Source organism: Lasiosphaeria miniovina (assembly GCF_030549165.1).
Source record: "Lasiosphaeria miniovina strain SMH2392-1A chromosome Unknown B0T26scaffold_5, whole genome shotgun sequence".
Classification (NCBI taxonomy): domain Eukaryota; kingdom Fungi; phylum Ascomycota; class Sordariomycetes; order Sordariales; family Lasiosphaeriaceae; genus Lasiosphaeria; species Lasiosphaeria miniovina.
In genome coordinates, this window is record NW_026848224.1 from 5,209,643 (window position 1) to 5,226,169 (window position 16,527).

The window sequence follows — 16,527 nt, forward strand, 5'->3', positions numbered from 1 at the left end:
AGTATCGCTAACCAGTTAGATAGCCGAGCTAGGCGGTGGTAAGGTTCGTAAGTCGGCCGGTATGACTCTGTCGGTGTCTTTCAATTGTTTGACCTTTTGCTGTACCGCGGCAAATGCCGGTGTTAACCTTTTAATGTGTACGTCGTGATGGGTATGAGCTACTTCACTTTTTTGATAAACCTATGGAAGTCCCTCCTTTAGCAGAGCCTCATTGGGCAGACAAATAAAAGAATATAGCCGAGCTAGGCTAGGAGGAAAGGTGATGTACTGTACCAAAGTTAATCTTAGGGTGGGCTGGTGACAGCACGACGGGACAAGACGGTTTTGCCGGCAAAAGCAGAGCGTCGACGAGCCGACAGCCCAATATTGGAGACCCGGGCCAAAACAAACGCTATTCGTTTCACTAGTGGACACTGACAAGCATAACAAAAAATTGTCATGGGATTTAGTGTCTACCTAAATTACATGCGACAGACCCTTCTCTACCGAAATATGCTATATTTTGCCCCTTTGCACTGCAGACGCCATAAACCCAAGACCGATAAGACGACTGCTGCACTGCTGTTGTCGCAATCCTAACCTCCAACAGCTAACCCCAAACGCCAGACAGACCAAGACCATTCCATCCGCTCAACATGACCCCGTCTCAATCTCAATCGTCATCAGTATACCGAGGCCCGCTCGCCGCCGGTGTCTCAGGGGCACCATATGCGGCGGGGGTCGGCGCGCCATAGTACCCGCTCGCAGCCGGCGTTGGTGCGCCAGCTGCAGGTGTGGGCGCCGATTCCGCACCCCAACCACCTTGCCAGGCGCCAGGCGTCGGGGCACTGACCGCGCCAGGCGTCGGTGCCGAGTACGGACCGGGGGTTGGGGCGTTGAGAGCCGGCGTCGGCGCACCGAGTCCGACGCCGGGGGTTGGGGCGTCGTAAGGATGCGCGGACCCACTGTGGCCAGGAGTGTAGCCCCAGGAATCGCCGCTGGCACCCGGAGTTGGAGCCGAGACTCCGTAGGCGGGTGTTTTGCCACCCCAGGTGTCGACTCCACCATAGGCCGGCGTCTTGGAACCATGGCCAAACCCGTCTAGAGCTGGGGTCTTGGCTCCAGATGACCAGGCTGGTGTCCGAGATCCGCCGCCATAAGCGGTCGCACCGCCATAAGAAGTCGCGCCTCCATAGGCAGTACGGTTGCCATCGTACGGGTTGACAGTGCGAGAGCCTTCGCCCCAGGCTGGCGTCCGAGAACCAGACACTTCGGGTCCACGTCCCCAAGCCGGGGTGCGCGCAGTAGACGTTGCTGAAGACAAATGTTAGCACATGTTCTCTCGATGTCTAGTAGTGCAGATAACTCACGCTTGGCACCCCATGCTGGTGTTCTTTCAGGGCCTCCTGATGCCATGGGTGTCCTGCTTCCGCCTGCCCAGTCCCCGCCTCCGCCACCGCCTCCGCCGCCGCCTCCGCCGCCGCCTCCACCGCCGCCGCCAAATCCGCCTCGTCCGCCAGATCCCGAGAACCCTCCACGGCCACGGCCGTTGATGTCAATGGGGCGCCCGGTGACCTTGTCTCTGAAGGATAGATCTACCTTGGGCACCGTGATGATCTTGCCCTTGGTGTGAAGCTCGACACGAGCATGCGTGTCTGTCGTATCCTTGACAATTCCCAACAGACCCTTGTAGCCACCTCTGCGAATGGTCACCGTCTGGTTAATGGCGCGGTCGGGTCCAAAGGTCTTGGGCACCGGCATGTTATTTCCGGTAGGGTTCCGCTTCAAAGCTGGATTCATGGATGACAAGTCGGGGCCGCCCGACAAGTTATTGATACGGCCACCCTTTGCAGCAACCGTGTTGACATTGCTGGCCCGAGTGACAAACACGCCAGCGTTTTCGTTGGTCGCGGTGCTGTGGAGGAAGATGAATGACCGGTGTATGTGGATGATCTTGCCTTGTCGCTGCTGCCCGCCATACTCTCGAACAACATCGTCGAGTCGGATTTCTGACCCAGTTCGGTCGGCCGCCACGGCTGTCTTCCTCTTGGGAAGCTTGTTGGTAATCTGGGACGGATTCACCTGCCTGTTCTCGCCATTCTGGTCCATGACCACAACCGATTCTCGGTCAACTTTGACAATGCAGCCCACGGTAGTGGGATCCAGCTGGACGAGGTCGAGAAGCTCGTATTGGCCTAGAGAGCCCTGGCCACCAATGTCGTCGGCCTCGCGCAAGTCCTTGCTGAATACTGTGATCTCGTTGTTTGTTTGGTCGGTCAAGAGCGTCACACGGTCGTCGACGATGTTGACGACCATGCCAACTTCGTCTCGGTACCGGCTCCCGCCAATGACCTTGACGTGATCACCAGGCCTGAAGCGCTTGCGAAGACCTTTGTTAGGCACCTCGATCGTCTGGCCAACTAGGTCTCCTTCGGTGACTTGGAGAGTCACGATATCGCCTTGGACATTGGTTGCCTTGCCGATGACTCCACGTTGCTCGCCCTCGTAGACCTCGATAACATCGCCCGGCACATAGGCGACGTTGAAGTTGCTGTCCTTCAAAGTGGAAGCCAGAGCCTTGAGGTCGAGATTTTCTGTGCCATCCTCGGCACCGCTAGCAAACTTGGTGACCTCTTCCAGTGTAGGGTTCACATTCTTCACGTCGAGCTGCTGGATCTTGATGTCCTTGACCTGGAAGCCGTTCTCGAAATCCTCGTTCATGTACGTCCAGGTGTTGGTGGAGGGATTGCCTTGCACGAAGCGTGGGTGTCTCTTTCTTGCCTCCGCCTCGCTGAAGAGCCGCTGAGGCGGACGAGGACCAGGCATGCCGGGTCGCTTGCGCTTTGCAGCTTGGTTGATCGACTCGTCGCGGACGCCGTAATCCAGTCGGGGGATGAACTTAACGCGGGCCTCCAGCCCGTTCTCCGTCACATCGAGGACCTGGGCAAGATCGCCGGCGTGCTTCGCGGGCTTCTTGAGGCGCACCCAGGCCCCAGGCTCCAGGTTCGGGGTCTTGATGACACGCAGGAGGTCGGGCATTTCCTTGATCTCGACAAGAATCATCTTTGTTCTCGGATAGACGTTGAGAACGCCGTCGAGGGCAATCATGATGTCGTTTTGCCGCTGCGCCTCGATGTAGATGTAGCCTTTCATGACCGAGGTTACGCCTCCGCGCTCAAAGGCAGAGATGACGGGGACTTCGTCCTTTGTGCCGAGTCTCTCCTCGACACGGCGCATGATGGAGAAGACAACTTCGCGCTCCTTGCCTTCCTTGCACCTGACTGCCCAGATTCCGGGGTCCTCCACACTAGGGAGTAGCAGGCGCTTGGGCACTACGGCCATGTCGCCATAGCCTCTCACAGGGGCGCGTTTGCCGTAGCGCTCCCGGAGGATCTCGGCTTGCTTTTCGGCATCAAGACTGGCCTCCATCTCACGCCGGCGATCGAGCTCGCGGTGTCTTCTATCATCGTTCAGGCGACCGCCGTCGGCAATGTCATCGGGATGGGCATTGTCAATGAAGCCCTCAATCTCTTCGCCGTCTTTCTCCTCGTCTTCGCCCTCGTCTTCGTCGTCGACCTCGGCCTCGATATCGAAGAAAGCAGCATGGCGGTCTCGGCGGCGTTTACGGCGGTGGCCCTGCGCAATCGCGTTAGTTTTAAGGCATGGCGGCAGCGGGGGTTGAGCATAGAAATGGCCGTCAATCGCATCGCGTTCAAATGAACGCGAGGCTTTGGCGGACATGTGAAGCTGGGATTTAAAGCAGGCTTACTCCTTGCACGTCATCTTCATCCTCGTCATCTTCCTCTTCCTCCTCCTCTTCGTCTTCATCTTCATCTTCGACAGCCTCGTTCACGGGGACGGGACGCGGTCGCTTCGTCGCGTGTTTAGGGGGGGGAGGGCCGTCTTCGTCGTCATCGTCACCATCGTCGTCATCGTCGGCGGCCGGGCTGCTAGTGCGCGCGACTGCCTTGCGGACGGGGCTGCTAGCAGCGCCACCCTCGTCGTCGGACATGTCGGCAGGCGCAGGATTGAAGGTTTCCTCGTCCGACTCCGAGTCGCCGCCGTAAGTGGTGCTTGACGCCATTCCTGCTGACACAATCGGTGGATATTTCAGAGGATGCGAAATGAAAACCGCAGTCAGGAGAGGCGATTGCGATGCATGCAAAGAGGATGGCCTGTGCTGGTTTTTGTGGGAGGAGAAATGCAGACAAAGAAAGCCTGCTCAGGCAGTCGAGTCGATGTCTTTTTGAGGCAAGGCGACGGCAAGCTCAAGCATGGCCAGTTGGAGATCAAAGCAAGGTCGCCGCTAGGCTGTATTGAGACTAGTGCCGGCTCAGGCAAGAGCTTTTCTCCGGGCCAGGCTCTCCACAGCGTGGGGCAGACGCAAGTCAGGGGTTTCAGCTGCAAGTGGACCTCACCAGGAAGTATTGCGCACATGGCTTTTGACGTGCGGCCACTTCACGTTGCTTGCAAATGGAAGCCATATAGACACAAAAATTGAGCATAATTAGAAATTCGAGTTCTCCTCAAGATGCGCTTGCCTCAAGATACATTTACCTTCCATTTTACTATCTCTCGGTTTTTATTATTCTGAATCGTCTAGAAAGAATACGGATACACCCAAATAGGTACCAGACAAAAAAAAGGTATTCTGCAATAATCATCATATGAACTTTTTGCGCTAGTGAAGTGCAGCTTTCACAGCGACATGACTGAATCGGATACGGAAATATAACAGGGAATATGGGTAGGTAGAAAGCCAGACCAGCACGTTTGGCAAGTCCCAGTTCTTTTTTCTACATCCGTCAGTACCGTCACGTCATAAACTTCCTCAGTCCATTTTCCGAGAATCCTTTTCGCTGATTCTTTGCCTCCAGTGCAACAACTCAAACAGCCCCGCCTATACTCGGTCGATGAGCCCAAAAGCGAGAAGACAAGCTTCCTTACAACGATGCTCCAACCAATCCCAATTTTGAAGCAGTGAAATGAGTCATCGATTGGGAGACTCAACTCTACTGCTGCACACGATTCAAACTCGTAGAGCGAGAGCGAGCGCACTTAGATGGCCTCTTTCCACTTCCAGTGGTATTCCTGGATGGCGAACCGGGCCATGGTGAAGGCGGCCAAGGCGATCAAGAGCACGCCGCCAAAGATGAGGACGAATCCCCGGGTCCCGAGGCCATCGAGAATGGCGGCGCTCAGGGGAATACAAAGCAGGGCCCTGGAAAGTCTGGTGTCAGCAAACATAACTGCGGTTCCTTGGATTTGCTCACAGTCGTCATCGCACCGTGTTGGGTTGAGTCCGTAGAGACAAAGGAAATCAACGAGGGGCACTTACGAGAAACTGACTACGCTATAGCTTGTTCCGTAAAACTGGCCGAACTTGCTAGGCTTGGTGAGCCTGGAGGCGCTGCGTCAGTAAAGGCTGTGTGCGCAAGCTGTATAGAGGTGGCCTTACTGTCCGACACAGATAGGGCCGACGCTGATAACGCAGCCGGTACCGAAGCCGAACATGGCGGCGAACAGGTAGAAGAGCCACATTCTATATGTCTCTACTAGAAGCCAGACGCCAAAGGTGGTGACGATGGAGAAGATGGTGGTCAGGATCATGGTGTTGAACCGGCCTATCCGATCCGAGATGGCACCCGCGGTGAGTCGGCCAAATCCCGACCCCCTGAGCAATTCGAGGGAGCATGTTAGCCGCCGTGTCTGCAGCTGCAAAACCTCCCGCAGCCCCTCTTATCTATCCGTCCTGGCTTTGTTTTCATGGGACATCTCACCCCTGGAGAGGAGGGAGGAACTCACCCGCTCATGGTAGCCAGGATGGCATAAGTCGAGTCGCTGGAGAAGCCCTGGGCCGTGGCCCATGTGGGGACCATTCCCAGCCCGGCTATGAGAATGAACTGGTTCACTTGTGGCCGTGGCAGGTGTCAGCATCACCATCAACTCCCGCCAGGTCTCACGCTCCGGCTTTCAAAGGCAGTAATCATGACAGAGTGGGTGGTGGGTGGGTACTGACTGAAGACTCCCACCGTCGTCCACACAAACCGCCAGTCCCTAAAACACCGGAAGTCGACGGCACCCGATCCCTTCTTCCCCTTTATACGGCCACGAATCAGCAGGTTGCCGAGACACAGCAGCACAGCGACGACGAGCGCGAGGATGCGCATGCTCCAGGCCCAGCCGAGGGGCTCGAGCGTGGCGCGCAGCACGAGCGGGAACACTATGCCGCCAACACTGCTGCCCACAAAGACGATGCCCGCCGCGAGCCCGCGGCGGCGGTCGAACCAGTGGGCCAGCACCGACAGTGCGACGGTGCAGCACAGCGCAGCGCCGGTGCCCATGACAGCGCCCCACAGCAGCATCAGCAGGCCGAACAGGGTGCCGGGCGCGTGGACCCCTCCTTCGTCTGCGCTGGCGTCCTGCGACAGGAACCCTATTCCCAGCAGGCCGCTAATGTAGATAACACTGCCGGCAAGCAGCAGCCAGCGCGGGCCGAAGCGGTCGAACCACGGCCCGAACTGCACGCCGAGGAAGAGGCACAGGAAATTGTTGGCGCCCGAGATCCAGGCGATGTTCTGCACGGAGAAGGCGGCCAGCTGATGCTTGGCCCAGAAGGGCTGGATCACGCCGACACTGTTGCTGAGGCCGTACACCGCCGTGGTGACGCAGAACGACCCCAGCACGGTCAGCCAGGCCTGCAGGCCGCCCTCTGGCGGCGGCGACCCCGAGGCGGAGATGATGGACAGGCGATGCAGGTCATCGTGGGTTAGGGTTGATGATATGACGACGACATGGCCCTTCTCCTTCTCATCGCCGCCAGTTGTGAGCTGGACTGTGGAAGAAAGCTGCGAGTGACTTGAGTGGACGGGACTATGCGGCACCGACGGGCCAAGGTTAGCCGTCGAGGGATATAGAGAGGAAAAGGGTGTTGTTGCTCTCAGGGGCGGGAGGATGTGCGGTGCAGAGTCAGGCCCGTCGCCATCCGAAGTGCCGGGATCCGTATAGGCCGTCTTCTCTTTCTTGGTGTCCGAGTCGGTAGACATGTCTCTGTGCCCCTGGGGTGAGTTACCCAGCGATGGGGTATTTGTCTCCCCGATCGGAAGTCGGCTACCTCCTTGAAACCAAAAGTAAGAAGAAGGACGGCCAACGCAGAGGTGGACGGGACCACAGACAACTGAGAATACTTGGGATACAAAAATCTCAAATCAAACGTCTCTCTACCCGTCTGCCTCACCCCCTTGGTCGGTGACGTGTGGCAAAGCGACGGCACAGACGGGAGCGGACAGGTTGAGCGAGACACAGGTAGGCAGCAGCGGGCGGAGGGCCGAAAGCACCAGGCATAGGCGACACCTGTACAACCGGGGTAGGCAACGCATCGACCGTAAGAAGGGAAAGGGGGCGTAAAAGGCATTTATACGGCTACAGGGAGAGTATGGTATATACTTTCATAATGAAAGCCGGGATCTTACATGAACGTGACTGGCTCATGGGCCTTGTGTCTCATCACATCCTCCTGCCTGCCTGGCACTTTAGAGTCAGTCAAGGAAGACTCTGACAGATATGCAGGGAGGGACGGGCACATACTCACCAAGGTGCTTTGACCTATACTAGGTGAGGTAGATAGCTAGCCGTCATAGTTAGCCATTACGAGTACCCTATACGAGACAAATTCAGTCTTCTTTCTCGGGCCATTACCTTATTCACGATGCATACCTCTCTCTCACTCGCCTACTCATCAACGTCTCCTTTCCCCCCCCCATTCGAAACATTCTCAGGCCGAAAGTAAAAAGATAAGCCCAGATACCTAGAGATAGAGACTGAGAGAGGGTTTTGCCAGTGCCAAGGGCCAAAGCCGATGCCACGGCGGGCCCAGGTTGACAAATCCAGCAAATAGTCATCCATTATAGTTCAGTCGCTGTATCCACGCCCCTTATGAATTGACATGCGCATTGAGCCTCCCCGTCCGGCCCCGTCGCGTCACCAAGCCCCCGATTTTCGGAGAGCCAATGAACGCAGCTAGATGATTGCCGGGGCGGGAGTGGGGACCATGTCCCAAAACAACACTGAGCAAGGAAAGGAACGGGGTGAAGGAGCCAAGAGGATGCGGGTGATACTTTCCGGGTGCCCAAGTGGCCAGGGAGGAAAAGTCAACGCTGACCGGCTGGGAAATGGATAGCCGTACAGAGAGGCATTGTCTTGTTTTCAAAATGAAACGCGCCGCATGTGGTATTATGTGGCGTTGGGGGCGCAAAAGCTGAGGCCACCAGAGGCTCCTACCTTGCCTATATAGAAGCCAGATCCTGGGCTTGCGGGCATTAAGATGGCTGATTTCGGGAAGCGGGCCCATTGGACCGCGGGCTTGGACAGACTTGGAATCCGCCTTGGTCCACTTGCTAGATAGGCTGGGTAGTAGGTAGATAGATAGGCCTCGTGTCTGTAAGGCCCGATACTGCAAAGCGTCCATGCTCGCCGCCGCCCCACTACCGCTGTGCAGATGAAGATCACGATACGACTGGGCTCCAGTATATCCTAGACCTAGTATATGTTTGTCAGACTCAGACGCGACCTCGGACGGGGGCGGGATTCTACGTCTCCGTGGCTGGCTCCCACGAGGAAAATAGCAGTTCCGAGGCAAGCAATATCACCGTGGACTCTCACGGAGTTTTTATATGTGGAAGGGAATCCCGACAAATCCCTATGGCGCATCTCGACCGCACATGCAGTCATTGGCTAATGCACCTGCTGGCCAATGGTGGATTTTGGGAGAGCCTATGGTAGATCGGAGATTTATCAACACTGCAACGGGTCGACGTGTGTTCAATTTTCTTTTCATTTTTCTTCGAGGCACGGGGCGCGGCGGCGAAGCCATGCCACGGCATCAATGGCAATCTAAGTGGCGGCGGCGTAGACGGGCCCAGCACGGGGAAGAAGACACTCTCAGACTCATGAGAGGGTTCTTCGACTCCCCATCTAAATCCGTCTATGGGAAGGAAGGCGACCCCGGGAGGGACCTGGAGCAGTGCCGCCGTACTAGACTAAACGTAGGGATCTATAAGACCCAAGCAAGTAAGCTTTTAAGTCGGGGAACGCGCCACCTACGCAGGCGTACAGATGTCGGGTCATGGCCCCCTGGCATCTTCCCTGGGACACATGCACACACGAGAAAAATGAAAGGGGAAGGGGACTGTAAAATAATGACCTGCACCGCTCGGGAGAACTCCTCCTCCCCAGACCCAGACCCAGACCCTGAGTAGCCGACCGACGAGATGCAGTTATGCAGCAGGGAAGAGAAGGGCGGGGCAGGGCGGGGCAGGGCAGGCCAGGGCAGGGCAGCCTCCCGGGCTTGGGCCGAGTTGCCTGCCCGGATTCGGCAGGTGCCAAGCGAAGCCAGGCCAACGACGAACGAAACGAGGCGGACCGTCGGAATCGGGTTTCGGGCGGCAAGTTCTGGACACTTCCCAGTTCCAGACTGCCAGAATATTATCGATTGATAATAGACGCTACTGCGGAAGGCGTCTGCTTTCGCATTCCGGTAGGGATTACCTATGTCATGGAATTTTCTTTTATTTTTAATCATGGCGTAGTCAAAGACTCGTACGAAGTGAATTCTCTTTTAATCCGACTCATCTCCGACCTGGCCGTTCCCCGAAAACCGTTTCTTGGTATCGAATGGGGCAGGGATGTTCTCACAGTAGATGCAAGCAAAAAAAGTTCCAAAAGGTTCTGGAAGGAAGGAGTTCGGACTTTTGGTTGTGGATTACTCTCATATCCATGCCCATATTACCCATGTTCCATTCCATGCTCATGCTTTTTCGAGAAGGATTCCGACGTCGATGATGACGACTCGGTCCATCCCGGTCCCATTAACCTCCCGCCGTAGCTAATTACGTACACACAAGGAGGGGAAACAACCATAGCTCCCGACAGTGGACTCAAAAAAGAACAAAGCAAAAAAAAAAAAAAAAAAAAAAGAGAAGAAGAAAAGAAAGGGGAATGGGCGAAAGCGTGGTGATTTGATGCATCGGCCCGACCAGGACGGAAACAAAACGGCCGTTGTTTTTCTCCGGGCCTGGTCTCATTCTTTGTTTGGGACGGATTCCACAAGTGCCCAGGTTGGAAACAACATTGCATGCATGGGCATGGGCATGCGCCTTCCGGGGGCAAGAACCCGGACGCACGCGAGTTCATGACACTAGACAACTAGGCGACGACACTCTAAAAGTCTAGGTGACGAAGTTGACCTCGAGTAGCGAACGCATCCTCGCCAGCAAGAAACAGCGTGCTGGGCCGCCGGGCAGAAGGGTGCCAAATAAACGACCGTCCCAGTTTTGGGCAAGGCTTGGTTCGGAAGGCATCCAACGAAAGCTTACCGAGCAAGGAATGCGCAGAACGTCTCTCGTGTTTTCCATCTTGTCCACTGCTTCACCATGGGGAAAATCCTCATTAGTGCAGGGCTGACGGGAACAAGACCAACTTCCGCTGCAAGGTAACCTCTGCTGCTAGTAGCTAGTTAAAAGGCTACGCATCAAAAATATGCCCCGTAACGTCTCGCCTAGGAGGCCTAGCTAATACTGCCGCGTGCCATCGAACCTTACATAGTACAACATTGGGTGCCGGGGGAGGAAAAAAAAGCAGACACCTCCCCCAAACTTGTGGTTTTTATCGAGTTTCTCGTCCGGGCACCCATCCTAATAACGCCTTTTTAGCATGAACCGCTGCCATGAGTTTCCACACCGCCCTTCCGTCCAAAAACCCTCCTAAAAAGAAGACGCTTACTCGCACTACGGCGATCGGCAGCACACTGCCTTTCCACCCCTCCCCGCGCCTTAGCTTTACACAGCAAGACAGAACAAAAAATAGTGATAGGGGAGTACTGGGACAACGGCCCCGCAACCTCGGTCGAACATTGTCCGATCTGATCCACTTCGGGACGGAACCCTGCCGCGTCATCATGTCTCCTTTGGCTCCTTGCGGCTGACGCCGGATATGAAGCTCTGGTACTGGTCATCCACGTCCATCTTGTACACTCTCGACCGTGGCGGCAGTTCTCTGATCTCCGGCTTGGGCGGCTTCGCCCAGAGCACCCCTGGCTGTGGGGTCTTCTTTGCAGCTTCAATCTCGCCTGTCTTCGATCCCGTGCTGTCCGGTTCTGACTCCTTCTCCTTTTCTTTCTCGTCGGCTCCGGGCTCATCCTTGCCCTCGCCCCTAGGCAGTCGCATTGCAAGTAGGATGTACTCGGCACGCGTCATCTTGTCCATGATGTCCTCCATGTACCTTCTCACCTCTTCCCTCGGAGCCACTACTTTGGTCAGATTCTCCAGGTGCCGGCCGGTGGGAGAAAAGAGCCGAATTGTCAGAGGCTGGTAGTAATCCAAATCGGGATCGGCCATGGGGTACTCCGACTTGCTTCCTTTGCGCACAATCATGAAGGAGGCTACCGCCTGCTGTCCGGTGGTCACTGTAGTATATTCTATGATGCTGAACTTGGGAAACAGGTATCGATCCCCGGTACCGCCTGCAAACTCGAAGACGACGGCCGAAACATCGAGTTTTGGCGGTGGCGGCGGGCCCTTGGAGCGGAGAGCCTGTTGCGCAGGGGGGGGCTGCTGGGGGGTGGGAGTCGCAACGGCGGGTGTTGCGGCAGGTTGCTTATCGGGGGCACTGCTAGACTTTGGGGTTGTCGCGGCAGTTGCAGGAACAGGCGATTGCGTGCGTTGCTTTTCCTTCTCTTTAAGGAGCTTCTGACGTAGATCATCTAGGATTGCCTTGAGATCCGACGCATCTGCGAACTGGGGTTTGTTGTCGGCGATGCGTCGGACCATATCCTTGACCATGTTGTCGTCGAGAGCCCTCTTGACCAACGTCACCACTAATGGATCGCTTCTTGCTGGCGGTCGCAGATCGGCAGCCGTCTGATTTGGCTTGGACGACAAGACAATATCCAGAATTGCCCGCACCTCGTGGGCAAAATACCGGACCGTTCGCCCATCGACCAGCAACCTATCTGCGGACGGGCCCATCATGCCCTTCCGCTTGCTCTCAACCGTGATCGCATCTATGATGGCTTGAAACTTTGCCAGTTCATCTTTCGCGGCATCGCCCTGTGCCACACGTTTCATCAGGTCGCGTAGCTGAGGGTCCTCTCCTGCCTTTTCTGCCAGAGTAAGAATGATGGGGTCTGTCCCCGGAGCCGGCTTCCCTGGTGCTCCAGTGATGGGTGCAGTAGGCGTGCCATTGGCAGCCGGGGGTCTTCCCAACGCAGATGCTGATGGTGGACCAGAAGGTCTCCCGGGACCCGCGGGAGGACCAGGGGGTACCATTGAGTGTGACCCAGCCATTAAATGGGGAGAGGGAGAGGGAGAGGGCCGAGGAGGCTGAGGGGCTGTAGGCGGTGTTGTGAGCGGAGGGGGTCTCTGGGTGGGTGCATGGGGGGCGACAACAGGAGGCGAGAGAACCGACTCCATTCCACGGGGAGACGAGGCTACGAGCGGTCTCCCCGCGGCTGGCACCACCATGGGTTCTGAAGACGGGGAATCTCGAGCGGTTGAAGGGTTGGCTTGCTGAGATACGTTTTGTGGCGCCGACTGAGCTTCCGCTGTTGGCTGGTTCGGATTCGGCGCCGGGGATTGGGTTGGGGGCGGGGGCTGGGGCTGGGGCTGGTGTTGCGACTTGGCCAATGTCGGGGTTGAGACCTTCTTGGAAGGGGCCGGTTTCGGGGGAGGGGGAGGGGGCATGATACCATTCGGAGGTCCATAGAGGACAACGGGACGCGAGTCCGTAGGAGGGACGGGCGGAGGTTTCGGGTCCTTAACGCCATACATAGTAGCTTCGAAAACGTGAGGTTCGACCGTGATTGTGACTTGGCCTAGCTTGACCATGCTATCCTTTGGTGGATTGTTCGAATCTTCGATTACAACGCCCTTTCGTTTGGTTGGTTTCGTCCAAAATTTTTCGAAAATACCCTCGGTGATCCATTTTTGGCGCGAGCGTGAGAGGGACTCGGCTAGGACGCCACTTTATCGCCCGTTAGTTGCACAGCCCGGGAAAGCAGGAAAGCAAAGGCAGGGAAGCGAAGGGCACGGCTAGAGACGAAAGCACACACCTTTCCGAAATAGACTGCCACTCCTTGGCCGAGAGGTCGTCGGGCTGGGGAGTCTCAACTGCGGGCAGAGGTTTGCCGGCAGTTATCGACTTTGGCAACGGCGGAGGGTCGGCGGCGGGAGACGGCTCGGGCTCGGGCTCGGGCTCGGGCACAGACGCAGGCGTAAGCGACCTCTGCGGAGGAGTCATGGTCCTCTTCTTGGAAGCCTGCTCGACCCTCGCAGCAGCGCGCGCTGGCAGCTTCCTCTTTTTCTCCATTGGAGCGGCTTGGCGAGCCGAGTTCGGGAGGGCTTGGGAAGATCCGTCATAAAGTCATCGGAATCGCTTGATCGAATCCGTGCTGCCGCGAGAATTGGAGGATTGGAGGATTGGAGCTTGACGTGACTTCGAGATTTTAAGGAGCGAACAGGAAATTCGAATGGCGGCGGACTACAAGTCTGGCGCGACGAGGAACCCCAGAAGTTGTTGGGGCGAGGCGTGGTGTGAGCCTGGGCGTGTTGAAGGTTGCAAATGCGGCTTGGACGAAAGATGGAGACCTCCCCAAGAAATGGGTGCAGGTGGGTGGCCTGGCTGGATGGTCTGGAAGGGCACACTCTGTTCTGGGGGCTGTTCGCTCAGGCGCAGGCGCGCTAAACCCTCGCTGAACCCTCGCTGGATCCGTGAGCTGCAAATGCCGCTGATTGGCTGCAGGGCACGGATTTATAATTTGGGGTTCGCAAAGCGTTCCGGCCTTCCATGTCAGAAGCAGGAATTCCCGACGTTTCTCTTGAAACCCCGTGGATTGGATGAAATTTCCTACACGTACATTGTTCGAAAGCTTGAAAGATTCTTTGATCTATCTCTTATTCGCCGACGAGTCACTGTTTGTGTTTCTTGCGTTGCATATAGCCGTCGCCTACAAACTTTAAAATCTCATTGACGGTGACGGGGCTTGATACAAGCCAGCCGTAAAGGTGGCTCTTGCGGCTGACTGCCTCCTGTGGGAACGCAGGATAAGCCGCATATCTGCAGCGGTGCTCATAGCCGCACTATCTAGCGCGCCTTTGGTTTGCACCCAAGTCTGGTGATATTCTGTGCAGGCCCCATCCGCGCTAATAATGTCCTTAACGGCTCCTCGACCCCAGTCCCTCTTGCAGGTCCAACGTCAGCTCCTCTGGCCGCCGCAGAATCCCACACGCAAGCCACGCACGTGTCCAAGTTCCAACAACCAACCTGGAATTCCTTCCACTTCGGAGATGGCGTCGAGCTCGGCCCCCAGCAGCTGCGTATAGGGATATACACGTATAGATCGAAACATACCTCTTGAGTCCAACTTGCTCCAGCAGCGTGTTTAATCGCCATGGCAAAATCCGTTTCATATTGGATCGCAAGCCTGGTAGTTGCGGTGCCTCTGGGTCTCTACAGCGCGTTCCTAGGCTTGGGTTCCATTCCTTTCTTCCAGCGCCAGTAAGGGCAGCCCGACTTCCATACGGCCATTCTACTCTAGTGTGCATGTCTGGTCTCACGTCGTAGATGCTGGAGCGTCCCGGGGATCGCTTAGGCTGATTGCGTCTTTCGCCTAGTTTTTTGTATGCGCACAAGATTCACACGTTGTGGTGGCACGAGATCAATGAGCCAACGCAATGGGGTTTTGCCAGTCAGTTTCTGCCTTTCGTGAAAATGGCATTGGGCTGCATCACATGGAGCCTGGCGCCTAAGCAAGCAATAGGCAAATAAAAAACCCCGAAGGCTGACGTGAAAACACCGTGGCGCAAACTCTAGAGAACCAAGTCACCCCATTTTCTCTGCCCACGGCTGACGGCGAGGTTCTGTATGCTTGGCATATTCTGCCTCTTCCTTTGTATGGCCAGCATGAAGCCGTGCTATCCGCACAGAGCACTGGATTCTGTAAGGACATCACACAGACGGAAAACTTTAGGCTATTGAGGGAGGACCCTACTTCACGTCTCGTCATCTATCGTGCGTGCCCTCCACCAGCTACTCTTTGTATTCTCCCTCAAGCTGTGCAAGGTCTCGTTTATCTGACTGGCAATATTTTACTTGCCACCAGTACATGGTAACGCGGGCCACATTGCGCAGGCCATCCGGCCTCCGTCGTACCACGCCCTCACTGACACATCGGCGTACCACGTCCTGGCCATCGACTACCGCGGCTTCGGACGCAGCACGGGGTCGCCCAGCGAAACCGGGCTAATTCTTGACGCAACGGCCGCGGTGGAATGGGCCATGAACGTTACGGGCGTGCCGGCCGACCGGATTGTGCTCCTGGGCCACAGTCTCGGCACGGCGGTCGCGTCGGCCGTGGCCGAGTTCTTCGCCAAGGAGGGCGTCGACTTTGCGGGAGTTGTTCTGGTCAGCGCCTTCAGCAGCCTGCCCAAGATGCTGAGCGGCTACGCCATCGCGGGCTGGGTGCCTGTTCTGGCGCCCTTCCGGGCCTGGCCTTGGGTTCTGAAGCAGGTCGAAAAGTGCATCGTCGATAGGTGGCAGAGCAGCAACCGGCTTGAGGAGGTGGTAAGAACCGTCAAGGCCCGGAATGGAAGGCTCAGGCTGCATCTCATACACGCAGCGAACGATTGGGACATACCGTGCCACGAGGACGACATCCTGTTTGCGGCTGCTGTCAACGGGAGAGTAGTGCCGGGCGGCGACGGCATGTTGACGCCAGAGCAAGCAATGAGGACGTTTGAGAAGGGCGAGAACACGATTACTACGCCTTGGAAAGATGCCTTTGTCGCCGAGTGGGCGGAGCAGGACATTGTTGTCCGCCGCGAGGTGTTTCCGTACGGAGGTGAGTCAATCTACATCTACATAACCCCTTATAACGGCGAGGGTTACTATGTCAGATGTATTAACTTTATTAGGACACAACGACATTATGTACTACAGTCCCATGCTTCTCGCCGTCATGCGGTCTTTCGGCATTGTTGATGAAGTGGTCGTTAGCCCCGCGTGACGAGATTAAGTTGGACGAACAACCGCCAACCAGGTCTGTTCTGCTGCCTCAGGGGTTTTATAAATCAACAATGTTACCTACAGGGCCACATCATGCAGCCAACCGCCGCAGATGTTATTCGAAAGAGACTCTAACGCGAGAAGCAATAACACATCAATCACCTCTTTTACTTCATGTAAGACGAGTTACAAAGCGCAGGCTTGATCTGCGATGAGAAACAAACAGTACGAATAAGAAACGCTTATCACGACAAGGCTTGCTCGGGAAACGGCAAAGAAAATCCAGAGTTTGTCAAAAAAGTCATATAGCCTCAATATATAGGGAAAAAGGCAAGAAGTATAGGAAAGAAAATTTAGAGAACTCAGCCGGAACAGCGTATCCACCTAAACCTCCTAAGCAACCAAGTCCACAGTCCAATAAGCAAAAACCAACTTAGAGCAGGTCCAGCTAGTGGTAAAGATAGTTCCATCCTAGGTGTTGATGTGGGGTGT

General features: G+C 56.1%; 4 protein-coding genes across 4 annotated transcripts; 1 reads left to right on the forward strand and 3 right to left on the reverse strand.

Annotated features, from left to right (window-relative positions):
* Positions 1-421: 421 nt before the first annotated feature.
* On the reverse strand, positions 422-4,217 carry B0T26DRAFT_873970 (uncharacterized protein). The gene is made up of 3 exons (XM_060448020.1): positions 3,749-4,217; positions 1,350-3,615; positions 422-1,293 (listed from the first exon to the last, which is right to left on the reverse strand). The coding sequence occupies exons 1-3, from the start codon at positions 4,061-4,063 to the stop codon at positions 653-655; spliced, it is 3,222 nt and encodes a 1,073-aa protein (XP_060295296.1). The 5' UTR covers positions 4,064-4,217; the 3' UTR covers positions 422-652.
* Positions 4,218-5,433: 1,216 nt separating this feature from the next.
* B0T26DRAFT_608104 (major facilitator superfamily domain-containing protein) lies at positions 5,434-6,698 on the reverse strand (the record flags this gene model as incomplete). The annotated part of the gene is made up of 2 exons (XM_060435851.1): positions 5,434-5,688; positions 6,006-6,698. Coding segments are annotated over 2 exons (948 nt in total), but the record flags the coding sequence as incomplete, so codon positions are not given.
* A 3,852-nt stretch (positions 6,699-10,550) lies between these two features.
* On the reverse strand, positions 10,551-13,630 carry B0T26DRAFT_381773 (uncharacterized protein). The gene is made up of 2 exons (XM_060434706.1): positions 13,085-13,630; positions 10,551-12,996 (listed from the first exon to the last, which is right to left on the reverse strand). Exons 1-2 carry the CDS (start codon positions 13,339-13,341, stop codon positions 10,932-10,934), a joined length of 2,322 nt encoding a protein of 773 aa, XP_060295298.1. The 5' UTR covers positions 13,342-13,630; the 3' UTR covers positions 10,551-10,931.
* Positions 13,631-14,231: 601 nt separating this feature from the next.
* B0T26DRAFT_381810 (Alpha/Beta hydrolase protein) lies at positions 14,232-16,282 on the forward strand. The gene is made up of 5 exons (XM_060434707.1): positions 14,232-14,529; positions 14,646-14,719; positions 14,845-15,042; positions 15,134-15,871; positions 15,945-16,282. Exons 1-5 carry the CDS (start codon positions 14,423-14,425, stop codon positions 16,034-16,036), a joined length of 1,209 nt encoding a protein of 402 aa, XP_060295299.1. The 5' UTR covers positions 14,232-14,422; the 3' UTR covers positions 16,037-16,282.
* The last annotated feature ends 245 nt before the right edge of the window (positions 16,283-16,527 follow it).